Consider the following 24,421-nt stretch of genomic DNA (forward strand, 5'->3'; position numbering starts at 1 on the left):
AGAACTCTTCAGCTGAGAGCTAAAAATACTGCAGTACAGAAGGGAAAGGGCTACGAGAGCGCTTGTGTGAAAACAGAACTATCAACAGAGGCTGCCAAACTGCTACCTGCACTCACTTGCATCAGCACAGGATTGTCAGGCATTTTCTGAGGAGAAGCCCTATGCCCCTGGAAGATTAATGGGTCACAATTTCCGCCTGAATAAAAAAATCAGAATGCTGATACAACTCAGGTAAATTTGACATTTATAAAGTAATTCCTCAAAAACTTTGTTTCTAGGCAAATCTATAACCCCCTTCAAAAAACTGGTTTTATAAAGCAAATTAAATCATATTCAAGACAACAGTATTTACAAGTTAGCTCATTAAAGCCACTGAGATATAATCATTCAAACTTGGCCATAAATCACATAAACATCTTTAAAAATACAAAATTATCATCTTCAAATGATAAATGATTACTTAATCAACCTTCTAAATGTAGCTCTATATCATAATGTTTTCCCTTAAGTTGTTTTAAGTTGTTAAAAGAAATATAATGTTTTTTAAATAATTATAACTTTAACTGATGAACAAAATAGATTCAGAGTAATAGAAGCATGGATCAGACTGTTGAACCACAGAGGAAAAGAGGGGGTGGGTGGGTGGATGAGAGAGCAACAAAAGAACTTAGCATAGATGCATAACCCATGGGCACAGGCAATAGGGTGGTGAAGGCCTGGGGTGAAGGGTGGGGGAGGGCTAGAAAGGGTCAATGGGGGGAAAGGGGACATATGTAATACTTTCTACAATGAAGATTTTAAAATAATAATAATTATAACTCTATTACTTATTATCTTAAATATATTCTTAAATATATATATATATAAAGCAATAAATGCAAACTATAATTGATAAAGAAGAACATGAGGTACAAAGTGGATTTTTATTGAATTTCTATAAAAATCTGGTTCCAAAATTAAATATATAATCTCACACTATTTGCTTGTGTGTGTAAATACCTACACATACATCTCCAATAAAACTCCACTAACTTATAACAGGCAATAGTGATGTAGCAATATAAAAAACAATAACTATGTGAAAGTCAAACAATGGAAAAAATTAAACCTTCAGAGCTTCCATTAGTCATCAGAATTATCTTACAAGTCTCTTTGATTTGTGATGGAGAACTGAGCATTTGAAGCAGCAGTAGTCAAACTTATTGGACTTTTAACAATATCTAATTTTGAACTCTTTCGCCCCATTTCCCCCTACAACTGCTGTATGATATAGGGTGGGGGCAAAAGTAGGTTTATAGTTGTGAGTACGCAAAACAGTTTATTATCTTCCATATGAACAACTGTAAACCTACTTTTGCCCACCCTGTGTAATTATTTTTAATGAAGTAAATATAAGTTTTTCTGATCATCTTAAAACACCCTGAAAACAAAACTGGAGATTCTGACACTACAGTATGCCCTAACAGGTGAGAAAACACTGCTTTGGTCATTTCAAGCCCTCTATTTTTATAGAAATGAGTGACTACTTTTAAGGTAAAGTTAATGTCTATATTCCAGAGCAAACTGGAACACTGAATGTCTGCAAACATTACAAAATCGCAGTTTTTAACTTTTAAGTCATATCAATCACAAGACCAGTTTTGGGGGGAAAGTGTTAATATATGTAAACAACTGAAAACTTGTCCTAAAATATAGGTACCAACAATGCAAACACAAATGCTGTCAACTTAGAGCTAGCCATCCCCACCAACAAAACAGCTCCAACCCTTCCTCATATGTGTGCTCCCTTTTCTAGAGTCTTCCACTCAAGTCCAGCCAGCACAGGCGGCTCTGCTAACTCCACAGCAGGGCAGGCCCAATGCCCTGAGCCATGGTCTCCAATCGCCCTCAGACTTGTCCTCTCTCATGAGAGACCAGCAGCAGCCAAGGTGCCCAGGACACGGCGGCTCCTGCACCGCCTCACTCAGGCCCTAGGTACTATCAATGCAGCATCAGTAGTGAAGCACTGAACAACCAACCAGGATCAACTCGAGTGAGCCCACTAAGGGCAGGCACCAATTCTATTCATTTCTGTACCAATAACCTTCCTCACTTTATGGTACCTAGGTGTCCAATATGTGCTTTGTGAATGAATGTATAAAACTGTTGAATCCCAAAAGCTGAAAAATAAAGAGGACCTCCCAGAGAGGTAGAAATAAAAAGAGACATGTGAGAAAGTAGTGACAGTATGACATGGTAGTGAAGGCAATCCAAAGTGGAAATATACGTGCTCCTGTGTTAGATTCTTCCTGTGTATTAAAGTAGGCAATGACACAAACGTATCATCATTCCTATAACAATGGGAAAGAGACAGGACCATTTAAACAACCTAATAGCATTTTTAATCTACCTACAAAGCTATTTATAGACAATGTGTACATATTTTAAACTTAATAAAATCAATATGTTTCTCTTGTTTTATGCCCACAATAGGAACTAAGAAAATAAGAGCAACAATGTGAATGCAGTTTTAAATTTTAAAATTGTTGGCACATTTGTATAGATTTTATGTCAATATATAAAAACTAAAAATTGTATTAAATATTAAACAGAAATATTTTATATTAAAAGGTAAATAAAAGCTAAAAATTGTCATGTTAAAATTAAAAGATAGCATAAAGCAGCCCTGGCCAGTTTGGTTCAGTGAACAGAGCATCAGCCAGTGGACTGAAGAGTCCCAGGTTCAATTCCGGTCAAGGACACATGCCTGGGTTGCAGGCTAGGTCCCTGGGGTGGGGGGCTTGCAGGAGGAAGCCAATCAACGACTCTCATCATTGATGTTTCTATCTCTCTCTCTCCCTCTTCCTTCCTCTCTGAAAGCAATAAAAATATATTATATATATATATATATATATATATATATATATATTATACTTAAAAGAATAATCTTAAATGTTCAAACAAAAATTATGTGAGGTGATGAAAGTGTTGACTAACCCTACTGTTATGATCATTTCATAATATATGTGTGTCAAATCAACACTATACACATTAAGCTTACACAATGTTAACTGTCAATTATATTTCAACTAGAGGCCCGGTGCACAAAATTTGTGCGGGGGGTGGGGGGGGGGTGGGGGGAGGGAGGGGTTCCTCTCAGCCCGGCCTGCACCCTCTCCAATCCGGGACCCAGCAGTCAGACATCCCTCTCGCAATCTGGGGCCGCTGGCTCCTAACTGCTCACCTGCCTGCCTGCCTGATCGCCCCTAACCGCCTCTACCTCAGCCCCCGCCACCGTGGCTTTGTCTGGAAGGAAGGCAGGACTGACCAGAAGATGTCTGGTTGACCTGGTCTAATTAGCATATTACCCTTTTATTAGTATAGATAGGCTAGGAGGGGAAAGGAATAATACATATAGAAAAATGGTCACCCGGCCAGCATGACTCAGTGGTTGAGCATCGACCTATGAACCAGGAGGTCACAGGTTCAATTCCCAGTCAGGGGACATGCCCGGGTCACGTGCTCGATCCCCAGTGGAGGCATGCAGAAGGCAGCTGATCAATGATTCTCTCTCATCATTGATGTTTCTCTCTCTCTCTCTCTCTCTTTCTCTCTCTCTCTCTCCCTCTCTCTCCCTCCCTCTCCCTCTTCCTCTCTCTCTCCCTCTTCCTCTCTGAAATCAATAAAAATATATTGGGGGGAGGGTTGGGGGGGAGTAAAGCAAAGACACTTTTTTAAAAAAGTGGTCAGTCTTCCCCACTCTATGAATAAATAAGCAGATGAAACTAGTTACATTTATTTTGATATTTTTATGTTAACTGGAGAATAGTCTCCTTGAGTTGGGATTTTTTAAATAGAATTTTATACAGTGATATTTAAGCTTAAAATGCATTTGTTTTAGATTTATAAATGCTGTAACCATATTCTGTATTCTATGAAAACTAGTGTAAGAATATAAAACACTAGTCTATTTGGGGGGATGGGAGAGGCAGGAGGAAGAACAGCTTTGTTTTAAAGAAAAAATAAAATGCATTAAATGTATGGTTTAAATAAATTAATTTTAAAGCATGAGACCTTTGATAGAGTTATATACTTTTTGCAATGCAAATTTAAAAGTGAACTTTTCTCAACTTGTGACCTAATTAATATAACATAAATTATAGTTAAGTCCAAATACTTGTGTACATCCTTCTAACACTATTACACATGAACACCTATATATACCTTTCTATACCACATACGTTTCTAAAGTCAGCATATCTTTCTATACCTATATACATCTGAATATACAGGGTGTCCCCAAAAAATGTATACACACTTTTAACAACTGATAGCTCAATTTTGAAAATGAAATGTGTGTTAATAAACACTACCTTTATAATTATTCAAAGTGTGTGTATACATTTTTGGGACCATATATATATATATATATATATATATATATATACACACACACACACACACATACACACACACGCAGTATATATAAAAATCTTTCTATACCCATATACTTTTGAATTCCTAATATGTATGTCTTGTATTTCAATTTCAAATGAATATAAGAACATAACAAATTTTTTTTACATTTGGAAAAAGAATGAAAAATGGAAGCTCTTTTAATGTAAAATTGCCATGGTTGGTTAGTTAAAACAATAGTAGACACATTCCCAATACCAAGATGGATATGAAAGAAATAAGTAGCATAGTATCATAAAATGTATAGCTTACTTTGTGCCTTTTCACAGAAGTTTATCTGAAAGCCTAAAGTAAAAGAGATAAGTTCCAGTTCATTTACTGTAAATCAAACAAACCAAAATTAGAACATGACATTGCATTTTTATATTACATTTTGAATAAAAGTAATTTAAGAACAGTTCAAATCACATAGCCCCCACTATCACAGATACAACTATAAGACGATTCTTTAATAATTCAGCTTTTTCTGATGTAGGTGTACTTTATTATAGAACTGAAATCAAATTTAAATTATAAGAGTTACATTGTCTTTACCTTTATTTTTCAGATCTATTCAATAAAAAGAATAGCTATTAACTCTTGGAAGCTAAGAGTATTTTTTAAGATATATCTGTCAATTCTTTCATTCTGTAAATTCAAAATATTACAATTTTATTAATTCAAATTACTGACTTAGAACTGCTCATGATTAACTACCTATGATTCAAAAACTTTTGTGGTTCATAAATTGTGAAACCTAAACATTTTCTAGACAATTAGCTACCTCTAAATGACAAGACAATGAACTATTTCAGAGGTGCTGAAATTCTCTAGAATAGGCCTGATTTAAAAAGAGACCACGTCCCTAGGAATAAGACAGAGTAGGAAGTTAGTTATAAGAAAAAAAACCTGTAACTTCGCCTTAGAAACATGAACACATTTTTCAAAACCAATTGAATCTAGTTGTACCTTATGCATACAGTATATACAGATAAAAATTTTTTGTAAACTACACCCAGTTAAAATAAGCTGTTTAAAATAAACGCCTCTCTGCCCAGCAGTGTGGCTCAGTTGAGTGAGCAGCGTTCTACGCACCAAGAGGTTGCTGGTTCAATTCCTGGTCAGGGCACATGCCCAGGTTGTGGGCTCAATCCCACTGGGGGCTTGCGGGAGGCGGCCAATTGATGTTTCTCTCTCATTGGTGTTTCTGTCTTTCTCCCCCTCTCCCTTCGTCTCTCTCTAGAAATCAATATTAAAACACTTTTTAAAAATTAAGTTAAAAAATAGCCATTTCAAAATATTCTTTCACCTGCCAGTTCACTGGGTGGATAGCTCATTTCAGTAGTCTACCTATGCCTGTGTTTATTACTGCTTTGGGGAACAAAACAGGGAAAGTAAATTTAGAATGAGTATCACTCAAGCTTGTATTTATACGAACTCAGCCAAAACTTGCAGGAAAAAGAACCAGGACTAAAGGAATATGTATAAGTAGTCTTTCCCATCTAGTTATGAAAGTGCTTGGGATTCCAAAAAGATAATGTAGAAAACCTGAAAAATGCTAGTGCAGCTACTTTGACAAAAGTAACCCACTGCTTACTGCCTAACGGCACAAATGGCAACACAGGAGGAGGTGGGAATACAGACCGCATGGGGCAGAAGTACTGGGGGCAAACCTGGAGGCAGGGCACAGACACCACCACTGAAGCTTGGTATGTGACACCTTACCAGATGAGCAGCAGCAAGACTTCAGAAAGGAAAAAATCAAAGACCCATGCATGGGTCTTATAAACCTAAGAAGCTAAAAGTCAGCCAGCCTCCTGAATAAATGAGCAGAGCACAAACAAGGCAGGAGGAAAAGGAACTGGCTTTCTGGAAGCAGCAGTGGGATCAAGCGCAGAGGAGCCTGAGCCACAGAGCAGAAGCGGAATGCCCACCTTCTCCAACTAGAAGGAAGAGACGCTGCACCTCTTTTCCTGGAGAGGGAACTGATGAAACACAAACAATTTTAATGCAATAAGGGGCAAACCTTTGCCCTCTTCTCTTTTTAGCTCTAAACAGAGTTAACAGTTGCTGCTAGGTAGCAAAAACAAAAGGTGAGGGAAAAAGGTAAATAAAACAGCAATATGAATAGGGAAAGGAACAAGAATTTGAAAAGTATGAAAAAGATTGAGTTGGACCCTAGCTGGTTTGGCTCAGTGGACAGAGCATTGGCCCACATACTGAAGGGTCCCAGGTTTGATTCCATTCCAGTCAGGGGCACATACCTTGGTAACAGGCTCGATCTCAGCCCTGATCGGGGGCACCTGCAGGAGGCAACCAATCGATGTGTCTCTCTCACATCAATGTTTCTGTCTCTCCCCCTCCCTTCCACTCTCTCTAAAAATCAATGGAAAAACATCCTCGGATGAGGATTAATAACAAAAAGAGTAAGTTGGATCTATACATATGGTTGTATAAAAATAAGTGACAGAATAAAGCAAAATAAATTGAAACAAATTTTAAAGGTGTATGTAACTGAGGATGTTAAAATGTCACCAATTACTGTTCTAACATTTAGAGGTTAAGCCCACTTTTTTCTTTATAATGAATTGGGAATAAGAGAAATCCATGCTCCTCATTTTCTTTTTTTTATAAATATGCTTTTATTGATTTTAGAGAGAGGGGGAGAGGGAGAGCTAGAAGCATCAATGATAAGACAGAATTATCAATCGGCTATCCCCTGCATGCCCCCTACTGGGGACTGAACCCACAACCTGGGCATGTGCCCTGACTGAGAATCAAACTGAGCTCCTGGTTCATGGGTCAATGCTCAACCACTGACTCACTAAGCACACTTTTTTAAGTCTTAAAAATTCTCAAAACTTTAAGTCCTGCCAGTACAGAAACAATGCAAGTAGCTAAAAAGGAAGGGGGTGAAATTCTCAAAGCATAACTACAGACTTGCTCTTTTTACTTAATTATGGATGAAGTAACCAGGTAAACGGACTCTAAGCCTCATCCCAACATCCATGTCTGCATTATTTCTCACTCAGAAAAAACTTCCTAAACTGCTAACTGACCCAGAGTCCACCAGGCAAGCAAGGGCTAAACTAAATGGAACATAATAGCTCACCTTTTCCTTGGAATTCCGTTTAATTGTATCAATTAAATCAGATAAAAAGCTATTTAGCTAAATCTTTCTAGACCTCTAAAAGACTATGTATATATAGACTCTCTATATGACTATATTCATAAAGAGATTTTATGTACATATGAAAAAGCACCTGCAGAGATCAGAAAGTTGGTGCTTGCAGTACAGATTTGGAAAGTACCAAAGAGCTCTCCTACCTCATCACACCCGAGGGACAGGGAGGGCTGTAGGGGACAACCAGCACTCTTGCAAAGAGAAAGATGGGGTGGGAAGGTAATGCAGAGGAAACCTTCCACTAGCCTCAATTTTATAAAAATCAACTTTGTGGCTATGCTACAATTAGTCCATTAACACTCATTCAGAGATGTTCGATTTTTTAGGTCTCCTTGTATCAAAAATTCTGTCTAAATGACGTCTTTCCATTCACATCCTTCAAGTCCCACATCTCCAGAAGTACTAAATATCAGCTGAATCTGTTGCTAATACGCAGTTATTTCCTGAAATCTTAGATGCCTCTTTTTTATCCTGTTGAGTTACCAGTACCCTGGGACTTAACTTCACACAATCTTCTCCTTCAAATTTGAGTCTCATTTAATCTGGCTCCAGGCAAGTTTATTTTCATTAAATCAAGATGTATTGGGTAACCCTGGCCGGTGGGCTCAGTTGGTTAGAGCATCATCCCATGCACTGAAGAGTCTCAGGTTTGATTCCCAGTCAGGGCACTATATCCAGGTTGTAGGTTTGATCCCTGGTCAGGGTGTGTGCAGGAGACAATCAATTAATGTTTCTTTCTCTCTCTCTCCCCCACTCCCTTCTTCTCTTTCTAGAATCAAAGAAAAACCGCACACATGCCAAAAAAAAAAAAAAATCCTCAGGTGAGGATTTTAAAAATAATGATGTATTGGGCAGAGTGCTAGCTAGTATGCCTATAAAAGAAATAAAGCTACGTGGGGCTTTTTCCCCCTTTTTTTGTCATTAGGCCTCTCCCAGCCTCTTTCCCACGTTTTCCCCTCATTCTCACCCTCTTACCTATCTTGAGAGCACTTAACTTGGCCATACCTGGAAACCTACAATCCACTGTATTTACCAAGTAAAGTGAGCATGCCCATACTGGCTTACAAGGCTGTTTAGGATGGGTGTGAGCATATACAAAAATAAAGGTAAACAGTGTTTGATAAAGCAGAAAATGAAATGAATTCCAGGAGACCAGGGTTCTAGTTACAGTGTGAACTTAAATCATAATCTTATCTCAGAATTTGAAAACAGTGTGCGAACACCTAATTTTGCTTGAGTAATTGCCCTCATGGGGTGTTACAGTTCCCCCGTTCCCCTTCCTCTCGGCTGATGGTATAATCCAGGAAGGTGCAAAGCACGGGCATAAGTGGTTTCCCACCTTCTCAGTAGTTCCTTATGGTTTCCTGGACATCCTGGATTTTGGCACTACTGAAAATGGATTGTGAACACAGAATAAGCCACACTAATGTAAGAATTTCAGAGCTGCCTTATTGGGTCATGCTCAGAGACCAATCCACCAAGTCTTCCTTCTGACACAAACATGAAAAGTCTAGTTGTTTGCTGCCTTAAAGCTTCAACCTCAAAATGCTGGCAAAATCACTCGCAGTATATCATTCAGCTAAGAATTTATCTAAGCTTATCCAAAATGTCTACTTCCGCTGTACTCAGAATGGGCTCCACACGATTTATTTCCTGCTGTGTTATTTCTTTAACTTTCCTTGCACCTCTCTCAAACTTAAAAGGGAGTCACCTTAATTTAGTAACTCCAGATTGTCTGCATCATCCAGAACCATTCATGATTTTATAAATATTAGTCAAATATGCCAGTCCTTTTTCCTCCCTGTAGCCAAAGACTGACTCTGGTTATGTAACTTTAATGCTGTATTATCATCTCAAGCCTTTTCTTTTCTTTTCTTTTTAATTAATTTTTTTAGAGAGAAGAAGGGAAAGAGAAACATCAATTTGTTGTTCCACTTTTTTATGTACTTGATGGTTGATTCTTGTATGTGCCCTCCTGACCTTGGATCGAACCCGGAACCTTAGTGTCTCAGGACAATGCTCTAGCCTAACCAAATGAGCTACCCAGTGAGGACCTCAAGCCTTTTCAATGAAGCCTAGGACACCCAGGGAGAGTATCTAACCTCTTCAAGCCTCAATTCTCTCATCTGTAAAATAGAATAGTACTACAGAAATGTGTTTTGTGATGATTAAGTAAGGCAATATATCTAAAATGCCCAACACAGAGCCTGGAATAAAGCAGGTTAATATTATCACAGTCATTATAATTCCTGGCCTCTCCCTCAGGTGAGCAATGATTGTGGCACCTTCCCTACCAGACCAGCTTAACCTACACAAAGCCAGTCCCTCCCTCTCCTTACATTCCCAGTCAACTTAAGACAGTTAAAAAGGAAGAACTCTGGAGAGCCTGGGGATCCCCAAACCACTCTCTACACGTCATCTTCTTTTTTTTTTAGTATTTTTTTTTTTATCCTTACTCGAGGATTTTTTTTGAGACAAAGAGGAAGGAGGGGGGGAGAGGAAAACATCTATGTGAGAGTGAAACATCATTAGTGGCCTCCTGTACGAGCCACAACCAGGATGAAGCCTGGTAATGTGCCATAACCTAGAATCAAACCCCAACTTCTTGGTATAACAACATTCCAACCAACTGAGCCACTGAGCCAGGGCTCTCTACGTTCCTGCTACAGCCCTTCCTAGTCACTGTCTGGTGTCCTGAGGACCCTAACAACTCCAAAAAGGAAACACTTCCCCAGGTTCCCCGACAGGAACCTAAACCAGATCCCAGGAATACTGGCAAACATATTAGGGGAACTACTTAATGTCTTTGTCTGCAAAGCCAGGCAATGAACAGACACAGGCATGTCAAATACATAGCAGAGCTATCTCTGGCAACACTGACCTTGTTTTCCCTTTTTAAAATTTGGAGTGATTTTTGGTAAGATAAAATATGGTGTGGAAAACTACTGTGGTATCCACATCAATCATCTTTCCCTGTGGTGAGAATGATGTATTGATCCTCAAGAATCAAGCTGTGACTGATATCTTCTTTCAAAAGGTCCAACTTGAGTTCTGTTTAACTACTGGCCAGTGCTCCTTTTCACTGTATAGCAAGGTTAGGCCAATCTTATCGCTCCTTGCCCTTGAATCCTGTCTATAAGTATCCATTAGTTCCCAAACCTAAAAGTATGAAGAGATACATGAAGACTTTCTGGAGTTGGGGGTGAAGGGCTAGAAGTTAACCCATGCCCGTAAGCAGATGGCAGACTTATCCAGGATGGCAACACGTGGTATTAACTTTTATGCTAAATGAATTTCTTTTATATATTATATATAGTGCTCAAAGAGTTCTATTACCTTTCATTTTTACACTGACCTCTTGGGCCTCAAGGCCTAATTCAGGTTTTCTACTTACTTGTAAATTCCCAGTCAAAATGCCTCCAAATTCAAAATGCAGCTGGAAACCTTCCAACAAGTTCACATCTGTTTCATACAGGAGCATCAACAAGCACCACAGCTCCAAAATCAACCCAAGTGTGGCTAAATGCTTAGCGTTCCACCCCTAACTGAAGCCTAAAGTGATCGTACCCTTCTATTCCGGAATCTGCCTCACTTCTGGCAAAGATTCTTCTCTCAGCTCTGAACAGTTAAAATGAGCCCTAGCTGGTTCGGCTCAGTGGACGGAGCGTCGGCCTGCGGATTGAAGGGTCCTGGGTTCGATTTCAGTCAAGGGCACATGCCCAGGTTGCAGACTTGATCCCCAGTGGGGAGTGTGCAGGAAGCAGCCAATCAATGATTCTCTCTCATCATTGATGTTTCCATCTCTCTCTCTCCCTCTCCCTTCCTCTCTGAAATCAATAAAAATATATTTTAAAAAAATAAAATGACTTAAAAAGAGCTCAGAGAACCACGTGAACCTGTGTAGTAGAGTAGAAAAAAGAACAAGAGCTATCAGTCATACAGGTGGTCTAAACCCACCTCTACTAGAGCAAATTACTTAAAAGTCACTTCCCTGATCTATGAAAGAAGACTATGCCAACTACCCTTTCACAGATGCATATGAGCATCAAATTAGGTAAGGATAGAGAAAAAGAGCTTTTGTAACTATTAGTTTCCCATTATAAGTCTGAATTAAAGTTTCACAGGTTGTATCATTTGGGCCATCTCTATCTTCCAGAGAGGGAGACTGCAAAAGAGATTGACCTGGATTATGCATGATGAAGTTAATTATGATCTCCAGACCCCGAAAAATAAGGAAAATTCTATGGGCCCAAATCAATCCAGCTTCTCAAATTAGGTAAAAGAAACATAATTTTAAAAAGAACTTCATGATGCCCAGCCGGTTTGGCTCAGTGGATAGAGCGTCGGCCTGCGGACTGAAGGGTCCAGTGTTCAATTCCGGTCAAGGGCACATGACCAAGTTGCAGGCTTGATCCGTGCAGGCGGCAGCCAATCAATGATTCTCTCTCATCATTGATGTTTCTATCTCTCCCTCTCCTTTCCTCTCTGAAATCAATAAAAATATATTTTTTTAAAAAGAAAGAACTTCACAAAAAAAGAACACATGACTCAAAATACAGGATTAACTAATATCCCACTTTCAACAACTTTCAGCATACATTCACTGTGATAAGATACATTAAAAGGAAATGTTATAAAAGAAGTATACTAAAAGCAATGTTTTTCTACATTTTAATTTTTAACACTAGGACCCTGGCCAGGTGGCTCAGTTGGTTGGAGTGCTGTCCCATACACCAAACGATGGTGAATTCAATTCCCTATCAGGGCACATACGTAGGTTTCTGGTTCAATCCGTACTTGAAGCAAGTACAAGAAGCAAATGATCAATGTTTCACTCTCACATTAATGTTTTTCCCTCCCTCCCTCCCATTCTTCTCTCTCTAAAAAATCAATAAACATCCTCAAGTGAGAAAAAAAACTGAACACTAGGGTTGCTCTCATTTTTAAGGGAACATAGAGAATGCAATATGTGCTTTCAGAGGGAACTAATTTTCTGAGCTGGAATGGTATCAGGTTATAGCAAATAAATGGTAAAAGAAATAGTATGCAATACAGAGAAAGGCAAGCAATTCTAGGATTTAGAACTATGTATAACCAATGTCCACACAATTCAGTTCTTTAAAATTAAGATAAAGGCACCCTCCTGTGGTTCTTGAAAACCACAGACTAAATGGTGAATAGATAGTCCAATAGAATCACACATAGGGCATCTCATACATATTGTATATATTCCAATATTATTGTAAGAAAAAGCATATTGATTTTAAATGTTCACTTTTTCTTAACAGATATGCTTCATTATACTTGAAAGTTTTGAATGTTTTTTAAAAGTAGAATCTCACTATCAGTTACTTCAATTGATATTTATAAAATGTCCCTAAGTTTTGTTATACATCTATATTTGAAACCTACCAAGAAAAAAGGAATAACTGTTTAAACTAGCATATCAAGAGAATCAGAGGCACCTACAACATATTCTGTATTTCCTATAACAAGTACTTTACAAATGCCTCCATGTTTTTGAGAATCAATTATTGATTCTAAGCAATTTTTTAAGTTTTAAAAAACTGACATTTCTTAGTTTTTTTAATATTTCCCTGCTTTTTCTTCTATAATAAATTTAACTTCTTGTGTTTATGAGATCTTTTACATCTATTACATTTTAAGTGACTAGTAACTAAAGCAGGTTATCATCTCTGATAACAATTCTTATATACTTATTATTTTCAAAGCACTTTCACATTCATTACTCTACTGTAATTCTCATGATAGCCCTATAAGGTAGGTATTATTCCTATTTTAACAGATGAAATACTCAGTTCAGAAAAGGTGGGTAATTTCCCCAAGGTCACAGAGCTTGTATATGGCAGAACAGTTACCTGAACCCAGGTAGAATAAAGATTCATCAAGCATATTCTGAAGGGGAATGCTCAATAGTGAAAAAATGGAAATCAACAGGTTAAAGAGAAAGACAGGACCCATTAATAATGAAGCTTAAGAAACTGAGTGGATCATGAGCGGTTAGGGACTCGTCTATTAATAATGAAAGAGACCATTAATGAGACCATTATAAATAAAAGTATTGTTGTTTTTACCAATGATGATGGCTAACATGTATAGCACCCTTAGTATATGCCAGTCCCATGCATATATTTATATGTATTCTCAGAGTACCAGTGAGGTAAGCATTAATCCTACTTTCCAATTGAGAAACTGTGGCTTGAAGAGGTTAAATATCTTGCCCATGGTCACAAATATCTTAAGTCCTGATATGGGATTCAAATCCAGGACTCCAGAGCTCTGGCTCGTAAGCATTATGATATTAAGAAAACAATACTTCCCAGCCTGGCTGGTGTGCTCAAGTGGTTGAGCGTTGACCCATAAACTAGGAGTTCATGATTCCCAGTTAGGGCATATGCTTGGGTTGGGGGCTCAATCCCCAGCAGGGGCATGTAAGAGGCAACCGCCAGTTGATGATTTTCTCTCTCATCATTGATATTTCTATTTCTCCCTCATCTTTTCTCTCTCTGAAATCAATGTTAAAAATATATTAAAAAAGCAAACAATACTTCCTAACTTGGACCACTCCTGAGTCACAAACATCAAGAATGGTCCAAGTTGGGAAAAGGTGTGCAGAGTTATCCAGTGCCCCATGCAGTGCTTATCACACAAAAGGACCACTATCTGTTATATGAAATGCTTTCCATTACGTCCCAAAACTGAGTCCCGCTGTTTGAAAGAGCATGGTCATTAACAACTCCCCGAAAAGCAATATTTGGGTGGCAAATAGAAGCAAATGGTGGGAAGGGGGTGTAAATACATCTTTTAGGGACCATCTCTATGAAGTCTGACCTAAAGCTAAAGGTCTTGGTAGATGAAGTATTGGAGGGTAGGCTTTAATATTACAAAACAAACAAAAAAGAGAGATCCTAAATTGCTGCTTAAGCTCATGTTTTATAACCTGAACTCAGCTAGACAACATCCTGAGAATTTCAAACACATCTCTTCATTCTGAATAATCAGAAGAGGTTAAGAACTGACATACCAGGTTCCTGAATCAATCAAGCCTACACACAGTACTGATAAAAGAAAATTCATCGATAATTAAAGGAAAAGTTTGAAGCCTCCTCCCTTTTAAAGTGAGTTCAGCTTATTAAAAAGTTTAGCTTACTAGGATACAAACACAGGGTTGGGGAAGGAAGAATGGAGAGCATCAGAATAATTCCTCAATGCAATGACTTCCTTTGAATTCCTAGACTATTCCAAGCTCTTTCCCACTTTGGAAACTTCACACAAATGGTTCTTTCTGCTGAGAATTGGAAGTCTCTTCTCCAATATAAGAGACAGGTCAACTCCTCTCTCCCCCTTCTCCCCTCCCCGCCCCCCCAAAAAAAACCACCACCACCCAAAATCACATTATTTTCATGTCATCCATTTTGGATAAGCATTACAATCCTAAATTGTCGTTTTGCTGTTTCATCTCCCACCAACAACTAAGCTGTAAAGCTGTAAGATCAGGAAACCCAAATTGCACTTCGGCTGTATGCTGTGATTTGCAACACAGTGGCATCCAATAACTAATTCAATCTGAATTAATTACCTGAGGGCCTGCACAGAAAGTGTCCTGAGCTCTGACATCATCCTCTCTCTATATCTATCGCTGTTCTTTATGTATATTAAAATCGCCTCCTGGGGAGGGTGACAGGATTATAAAAATGAATACAACCCTGTCTCTGCTTCCTGAATCACACACGTTCTCACACACATGAAATAATCAGTAAATGATCTTAACTAGACACCCAGTTCAGAGGGACCCAGGAGGAGCCCTTTAGGAAGATTTTAATCAAAGAATAACTATGGTCACACTACCAGGAGCACTCCACCTGATTCTGCTAATAATTGAGCTAAGCAGTTTGCTAAAGCTGTCAAGACATTTCTGAGATTCCCTTTTTTAAAAATAGCATTGCTCCTCGAAATTCCCCAGTAAAGTCAAGGAAACGGTCCCTGATGGGCTGGGGCCTGGTGTTTTCACAGGACCGCTGTCAAGGGCCACACGCGGCTAATAAGCATTTCCAGGGGGGAAAGCCATCCCTTAGGAGGCTGCCTCCGAGGTCCAGACACTGCACAGCGCACCTTGACCCCTGCCTTCCTCTCTCCTGCCTCTCCAACACCCGAACCCACTCCTTATCTATTCCTTTCTGCACGCAAGGCTCACACTGGGATCCCCGGGCCGGAATAAATGGCTGCTACCAGGCCAGTGGCTGTCTCACTACCTTCCAGGTGGCACAGGCCCGAGCAACCCCCACCCCCTCCCTGCTCGCCGAGACCCCGCATAAGTTTGGAAACGCAGGTCCCACCGGACCGCGGAGCCCGGAGGTCAACCCGGGTCCGGCTGCAGCGGTGGCCGAAGGGAACCAAGATGGCCCTGCGCGAGGCCGGGCGGCGGCGGGACCAAGCGAGGGAGCGGGCCGAGGGCCGAGGGCGCGGGCAGGGACGCCGCCGCCGCCGCCGCCTACCTGGGCGCCCCGGGAGCGCGGCCAGGCCCCGCCACCCCCGCCGCCCCCGCCGCCGCAGCCCGAGCCCGCGTCCGGGGCCGGCGGGCGGGGCGCGCCAGGTAAGCCGCCGCGGCGGGGCGCTCCCGCCAGGTGGGCCGGGGACCGCGGGGGCGTCGGGCAGGCCCAGGGCCGAGCGCGGGCGGAGGCCGCGGCCGGGGCCTGCGCGAGCCCCAGCCGGATCCGGGCCGAGCCGCCGCGGCAGGCCCGGCGCGGGAAGCCGCGGGGGTGGGCGGGGGGCCGGCGCGGCGGCTCCGGGGGCTGCCCCGGCGGGTCGGGGGGCGTCCGCGCGGGGCGACAGGCCGCGACGCCGCCGACGGCCGCGCCGGGGAGCCGGGGTCTCGGCGCTGCCGCGCTCCTTACCCTGCATGCTGCTGACGGCCGGGTGGCCCGGCGCCGGGGACCCCATGGGGCCCGGGGAGCCGCTGCCGCTGCCACCCCCGGAGCCGCCGCCGCTCGGGCTCGGAGCCGCCATTGTTGGGAGTGAGGAGCCGAGCGGCGCCGCGGCGGCTGCAATGCAGCAAGCTCGGCCTTTCCTCGGCGAGGGGCGTGGTCTCCGCCCGTGGTCACGCCCACGCCCGCTGTGGCCACGCCCACGCCCGGGCTGACGCGGAGCCGCGCCAGATGCTGAGCCCTGGACCCGCCCAGGTCGCGGGTGCAACCCCCGAAAGCGGGGCGGGCAGAAGTTCTGCACCCGGGCTGCGGGGCCGCCCGCGGGGCCTAAAGCGCTTTGCAGAATAAGGAGTGTGTGTGTATTTGGGGAAACAAGAGGATACCTAGCTTGTATCGTTCCCACAGATGTCTGTGACCCCAGAAGTTTAAGAACCCACTTGTTAGATTTCAGAACCCAAAATCAGAATGGAGAAGCTGAAAGGGACCCCAGGGATCATGTTGCTTGTCTAAGCGATTACAGGGACCTTCCAGGGGGCAGTTGGCTCTAGCTCTGGTTCCATCTGAAACTCCTGTGAAGCCCCACCTAGCACCCCACCCTCTCTTTGCCTTTTTTGGTGGGAGTTGGGCGGTCCCAAACTCCTGCATCCCAAAACTACTGAATCAGAATCTACAATTTAATTATATCCCTAGGTAATATACATATATACCATGATCTCCTTCTCCAACCTCCTTCCACCCAGACATTACCTGTGCTCGGACTTCCTCATAGCATGCTGGAAATGGGTCCTCAATCAAAAGAGTCCGCTTTCTTTTTCCAAACCCAACCTCAGCCATCAACTTCATTGCTCAGATGCTGGCAGTGGCTACAGATAGGAGCAATAAAGACAAATTGAAGGTGAGAGCTGGAAGGTGTCCTTAAGTGGAGAGCCTTTACATTCCATCTGCCACTCCCCTCAGAGGGTTTGGCTGACTGAACAATATGTCCAAATCCAAATCATTATAAAAATGGCCAAATCCCCCATCTAAGGAGTCAGTAGCCCACCTTGCTCCTGCTGGTCCTGGGGGATCCTAAATGTGGGCTCCTTCAAGGAGAAATTTTACCAGAACCAGAAAGGGAAGTTTCCCATTCAGACTGGTCAGCGCAGAGTAGAGACTTTTTTTTTTTTTTTTTTTTTTTTTTTTTTTTTTTTTTTTTTTTTTGCTATCTACATCATCTGCCTGGTGCTGATAGAAGAGACATAACACATGACAAAAGAAAAGGAGACACCTGGCTCCCTACTAGTGTCCCCTGTTAAAGTAAAGATTGGTAGATGGCTTTCTTTTCTGTGGGGCTTACTTTTTAGTGCCTGGAAGAGCTACCATCAATAATCAAATGAGATTCTTCTTTCAAAACATCAACACAACTTGCCAAAGATTAGAAAAGATTAATGCAGAAAAATAGAGTAACACACACCTTGCATTTCCACACTTTGATATACTGAGAAAAAGCATCAGTGGCCCCTTAGTTTGCTGGCAAATGAACCCAGTGCAGGATCCTGTCATCGCTAAGCTCCAATTGCAGGATAACCAGATGCCAAATAGTTCAATTTGAACCATTTTCTGACATTTTATTCCAGTACCTGCCAGTAGGGTTCCCCATCAGTTCCTGTTGCCTAAATGTCACTGTTGTGTGTGTGTGTGTGTGTGTGTGTGTGTCTCATTTCTTGTTTCTAGTTCTAGAATCCCTCCCCATTCTTTGATGTGGACAATTAACATATGCATAGCCTATGTAAAGTGCTACAAGCCCCCTTTTCAAATTATACGTATTTCTGTAATAGAAACTTACTGATTCTTTACTAGAAATCCTAGAGGCAATGGTACAGATTAGGCAACTACCAGAAAAAAAATTTTCTTAAGCATACAGTTTGCCCTGACCGGTTTGACTCAGTGGATAGAGCATCGGCCTGGGGACTGAAGGGTCCCAGGTTCGATTCCGGTCAAGGGCATGTACCTTGGTTGCAGGCACATCCCCAGTAGGGGCTGTGCAGTAGGCAGCTAATTGATGCTTCTCTCTCATTGATGTTTCTAACTCTCTGTCCCTCTCCCTTCCTCTTGTAAAAAATCAATAAAATATTAAAAAAAAAAAACATACAGTTTGCCGATATTGTTTTAGACTATGTATAGGTTACACTTAAGTTTGTCCAAATGAAATTTAATAAAGTAAGAAAAACCTGATATAGTGAAATAAACTTAAATAAGAAAAATATATACAACAAATAAACTTAAGGAAAGCATTCAACCTAGGACATTCATTCAGGAAAATTAAAAGAGTGATATATAACTAATTTGGATTTTTATATTTTATTTAATAATACCTAATGCTGGATTTGTGATAAAACCCAGTTCAGCTGGAGTGACTCAGTGGTTTGAGTGTTGACCTATGAACCAGGAGGTCACGGTTCGATTCCCAGTCAGGGCACATTGCCTGGGTTGCGGGCTCAATCCTCAGCAGGGAGCATGCAAGAGGCAGCCAATTGATGATTCTCTCTCATCATTGATGTTTCTATCTCTCTTTCCCTCACCCTTCCTCTCTGAAATCAATAAAAATAAAAAATATATATACTTAAAAAAACTGACAGAACACTTGCATTGATGTTTGCATTGTAAACTGCTGGATAAGAGTCTGGAAAAAGAACCATCAATGAGGTCTGCATATGGGCAAAATCAGAAAGGACCTTGACTTGTTCAAACTGATGAAGTTATGAGATTTTTACATTTTCATATTTTTGCTTCGCTCATATTTTTCTTATGGGTTTATGAAGTTTTTCCCTTAAGTATTTTATGGTTTGTTATAGACTGAGTTGTGTTCCCCAAATATTTGTATGTTGACATCCTAGCTCCCAATACCTCAGAAAGTTCTTATATTTGGAAATAAGTCCTTTAAAGAGATAATTGAGGCAAAATGAGCTCATATGAGTGAACCCCATTCTGATAAGACTGATGTTCTTATCAGGAGACTAAGACACAGACAAACACACAGAGGGAAGGCTGTGTGAGGACACAGGGAGAAAGGGCCATCTACAAGGAGAGAGGCCTCAGAAGAAACCAGCCCCACCAACACCTTTATCTTAGAATTCCAGCCTTCAGGTCTGTGAGAAAATGAATTTCTGTTTTTTAACCCACACAGTCTGTGATACTTTGTTATGGCAGCCCTACCTAACTCACAAATGGTTCAAAACAATGAATGGCTTAAAAGAAGTGTAGCCTTTTTAGTAATAATAATAATAATAACAATTGGCATAATCTTTGGGGAGAAGGAAAGGCAATTAGGTAATGTGTATCAATAACCAGCAAATTCACATTTATAAGAGCTCCTTAGGAAAATCCCCAAATGGGCATAAAATTCTTGGCTCTGTCATGTAGTGACTTTTCCTTCCCACTAGAGCAGCGGGTCTCAACCTGTGGGTCGCAACCCCTTTGGGGGTCAAACGACCCTTTCACAGGGGTCGCCTAAGACCATCGGAAAACACATATATAATTACATATTGTTTTTGTGATTAATCACTATGTTTTAATTATGTTCAATTTGTAACAATGACATTGGGGTCACCACAACATGAGGAACTGTATTAAAGGGTCGCGGCATTAGGAAGGTTGAGAACCACTGCACTAGAGGATGGGAATAACAGGTTAAGACCATTGATATCAATAATTGATGGCAAGATCAGAGCGTCCTGCCCTGACAGAGGATGGAGAGGAGAGTAACATCTGTATTTCCCCTGCTTAGAGCACCTCTGTTTAGAAATCTAGCTTGCCGGTTCTTTTTGATACATCTGTCTCAGTGGTTAGATTAAGAAGACATTTTTCTTCCTTTTTTAAAAATATATTTTTTTATTGATTTCAGAGATGAAGGGAGAGGGAGAGAGAGAGAGAGATAGAAACATCAATGATGAGAGAGAATCATTGATCAGCTGTCTCCTGCATGGCCCCTACTGGGGATCAAGCCTGCAACCCAAGCATGTGCCCTTGACAGGAATAGAACCCAGGACCCTTTAGTCCACAAGCCAATGCTCTATCCACTGAGCCAAACGGGCTAGGGCAAGAAGTCATTTTTCAATTCATGTTCCAAATAAATTAAAAGTAAGTGACAACTGGATTTCACCTTAAGATCCCAATTTCAGCCTCTGAGAAGATAATAAGAAGGGTCAGACACTTCTATTTGGCTGGAACAATCATCAGGTATTCCCTGTAAATGCTGAGCAGTGGGCTTTGAGCACAATCCATCATCTTCTGTCCATTCCCAAATCACTGAGAGCTCAAAACCAGGCCATGCAATGACTGCTTTTGCCTCTCTAGGCAGAGGGCTACACGCTGGGCAGGTTTCTGGAAATTGGTTGAACATTGCATGTAATTGAAAATAAAGGGCATGTAGGAAGTTTGACTGGTTTATGCTATCAAAGAGAAGATATGATTCTCATCTGTTAAGACTATGCCTACAGCCTGTCCTCATATTTTGTATTCTGTTTCTCTATTCGCAGTAATTTTTTAAAGGCACTAAATTGGAAAAAAGAAAACAGTGGGCATATGTGTTTGGCCGGAGACGGGGAGGGGACAGAATGCAGCATGATTGACTGGAAAGGGGCAGGAAGGGTCTTTCAAAAGGAATGATCATTCTCTACACCTTGATAGGGGTTTGGGGGACACAAATGTTTGCACTTGTCAAATGCAGCAAATAATGCTGGTGTTTGTCTGCTTCAATGTATATAAATTATACCTTGAAAGAAAAAACAATAAATAAATAAATATTGAATTCTAGTTAATAGCATAGATGCTAAAGTATTCAAGAGGACATGTACTGCTATCTGCAGTTTAGTTTGAAATATGTCAGTAACAAGAGAGATGAATGAAAGAAAAGTGAGATAAGTTGGTGGATAGATATGTGCCCAAATCAGCAAAATGAAATGTTAATGGTAAAATCTAGGTGGTGGGTTGGCTGATGTTAAGTACAATTTTTTCAACTGTATGTTTGAATTTTTTATACTTTCAGGTGGAAATGAAAAACAATTTAAAATCTAAAAATCACACAAAAATTAAACATATTGCTAAATTATATTGCCCCCTAGAGCTAATCTTACAAACTAAATAATAAAATCTCCAATGACTAAGAATAAATTTGTCTAACTAATTTGCCTAATTGGGTAGTTTTCTTATAAAAATCAGGACATATTGAAACTCCTCATCTAAAAGAAAGGAATCAGCCCTAGCCAGTTTGGCTCAGTGGGTAGAGCATCAGCCTGTGGACTGAAGGGTCCTGGGTTGGATTCCGATCAAGGGCATGTACAGGTTGCTGGCTTGATCCCCAGCCCTGGTCAGAGCACATGTGGGAGGCAACTAATTGATGTGTTTCTCACATCTCTGTCTCCTTCCCTTTCTTTCCACTCTCTCTAAAAATCAATGGAAAAAATATCCTCAAGTGAGGATTAACAAAACAAAACAAACAAACAAAAGGAATGACCAACATAAACTGATGAACAAAAACAGATCCAGAGACAGAGAAGCATCGATCAGACCATCAAACCTCAGAGGGAAGGTAGGGGAGGGTGGGGATAAGAGGGAGAGATCAACCAAAGGACTTGTATGCATGCATATAAGACTAACCAATGGACACAGACACCAGGGGGGGGTGAGGGCATGAGTGGGTGGGGGCCACAATGGGGGGAGAAGGACACATATGTACCACCTTAGTCAATAAAGAAAAAAATTATTAAAAAAAAAAAAAAGAATCAGCCTGGACTGGCGGAAATGGATCAGTGTTGAGTGTGGATCTATGAACCAAGAGGACATGGTTCAATTCCAGGTCAGGGCACATGCCCGCGTTGCGGGCTCAATTCCCAGTGTGGGGGCTGCAAGAGGCAGTCGATCAATGATTCTTTCTCATCATTGATGTTTCTATCTCTCCCTCTCCCTCCCTCTCTGAAATCAATAAAAATATTTTTAAAACAATAATAATAATAAAAGAAAGACATCATCTCAGGGACAGCCATGCAGGGTCCTCATGTGTGAGGACATAGGTCACTGTGGGTTTGCATGAGACCACACAAGCATCTCTGACTAACTCAATATCGTAGAATTTAATAACTACTTAAGGGAAGATATTGTGGTTTTGGTTTTTGTTTTTGAGATTAAGTAAAAGTATCTGGTTTGAATTTAGTAACATTTTTTTGTTTCATTGGTTTTTTTAAAAAAAGGTATATTGAGCTATATATATTTCATATACCATATAATGAAGTGTACAATTCAGTGAGTTTTAGTATATTCATGAAGTTGTACAACCCTCATGATAAACAAATTTAAAATATTTTCATCACTCCTCCCAAAGAAACTCTATACCATTTGTAGGCTCTTTTTATGTTGGGGCTCAACCATTGGCCCCAACCTCCCACACTCCAGCTTTACGCAACCACTAATCTGCTTCATGTCCCCACTGATTTGCCTATTCTAGACATTTTATATAAATTAAATCATACAATATGTGGCCTTTTCTATCTGATTTCTTTCACTGAAGTTAACATTTTTATGGCTCATCCATATTGATAGCCTGTATCAGTACTTCATTCCTTTTCATGGCTGACTAATATTCCATCGTATGAATATAGCACTTTTTTTTTGTATTCCCACTGATGGAAATTTTGAGTGTTTCTACCTTTTGACTATTATGAATAATTCTGCCATGAACATTTGTGTACAAGTTTTTGTATGGATATACGTTTTCTAACCTTTTATGTACATACCTCAGAGTGGAATTGCTGGATCATATGGTAACTTTATGTTCAACCACTTGAAGAACTGCCAGACTTGCTGAACCATTCATTTTACATTCCCACCAGCAGTGTATGAGTGTTCCAGTTACTCCACATCTTAGTCAGCACTTACTATAATCTACCTATTTTACCATAGCTACACACAGAGTTTTTGGATTGCTCTAATGATCAGAAATGGGTACCTAAACTTTTATTAGAGAACCAAGAAGACAGCATAGGTATTTGCTACCTCCCACAACCACATCAAAATTACCAGTAAAATACAGAGCAATCATCATTCAGGACTGCCTGAAATCTGGCTGAATGAAAGTCCTACAACAAGAGAAGTAAAGAAGAAAGTACATTGAGACTAGGAGGAGGGACGGAGGCACAGAACAGGCTAACTCCCATGTTTGGCATTTTGTTAATTGGAAGGGATATCTCCATGGCAGAGGCCTCCCTTGAGAAGCAAGGGGTCCAAGCCCCACACCAAACCTCCAGCCCAAGTTTCCAGAGCTGGAAAGAGAAGTTACCAGCTGTAAAAACCAGCAGGGAGTGTGGCTGAATGACACTGAGGCTGCTGGAGACCCAAGCAGTTCCTTTTAAAGGGCTGGTGCATGGCTTACATGGTCCCTATTCCCTCTGAGCTCCAGTGCCAGGTGATTGCTTTGGGGGATCCAGGTACAAACGAGAAGGAGCTGGGTTGTCTGGCATTTAGATGAAAACTCGGGGGTGGCTTTCTCCCATATGGGGGTGCTCGCAGGGATCATTGTTCCTGTGCTGGGATCTCCCCATCACAGAGCTGACTGGCAGTCATATCTGAGTTTTCATCAGTGTGGCCCACACTGTTCTTTCTGCCCTGATAATTCTCTGAGACCCCACCCCATTCAATTTACAGCCCCACCCAAGCTATGTGCAGCAGCTTTTTCATATGAATGGCCTGTCCTGGCTCAGGCTTCAGACTTGCTAAAATCTCTCAAACAAGCAGCAGCTGACATCAGCGGCCCCAAATCTTTCAATAAACAGCCCAAGACCCAGCATTAGCACCAGCCTGCCTTCTTTACAGCTGGGTGCTGGGT

General features: G+C 41.1%; 1 protein-coding gene across 2 annotated transcripts in view; it reads right to left on the minus strand.

Annotated features, from left to right (window-relative positions):
* The window catches only part of MAP2K4 (mitogen-activated protein kinase kinase 4), a 120,260-nt gene extending 103,547 nt beyond the window's left edge, over positions 1–16,713 (minus strand). The window contains exons 1-2 of one of the 2 annotated variants that reach the window (XM_081110265.1): positions 16,534–16,713; positions 4,708–4,740 (exon numbers count right to left, since the gene is read on the minus strand). In XM_081110265.1, coding sequence (XP_080966391.1) covers positions 4,708–4,740; positions 16,534–16,645 — 145 coding nt within the window. In that variant the 5' untranslated portion in view covers positions 16,646–16,713. The remainder of the gene's footprint in view (positions 1–4,707; positions 4,741–16,533) is intronic. The other variant, XM_081110264.1, reaches the window with a different exon arrangement.
* Between the last annotated feature and the right edge of the window lie 7,708 nt (positions 16,714–24,421).

This window comes from Myotis nattereri (genome assembly GCF_964212035.1).
Source record: "Myotis nattereri genome assembly, chromosome: 16".
Lineage (NCBI taxonomy): Eukaryota > Metazoa > Chordata > Mammalia > Chiroptera > Vespertilionidae > Myotis > Myotis nattereri.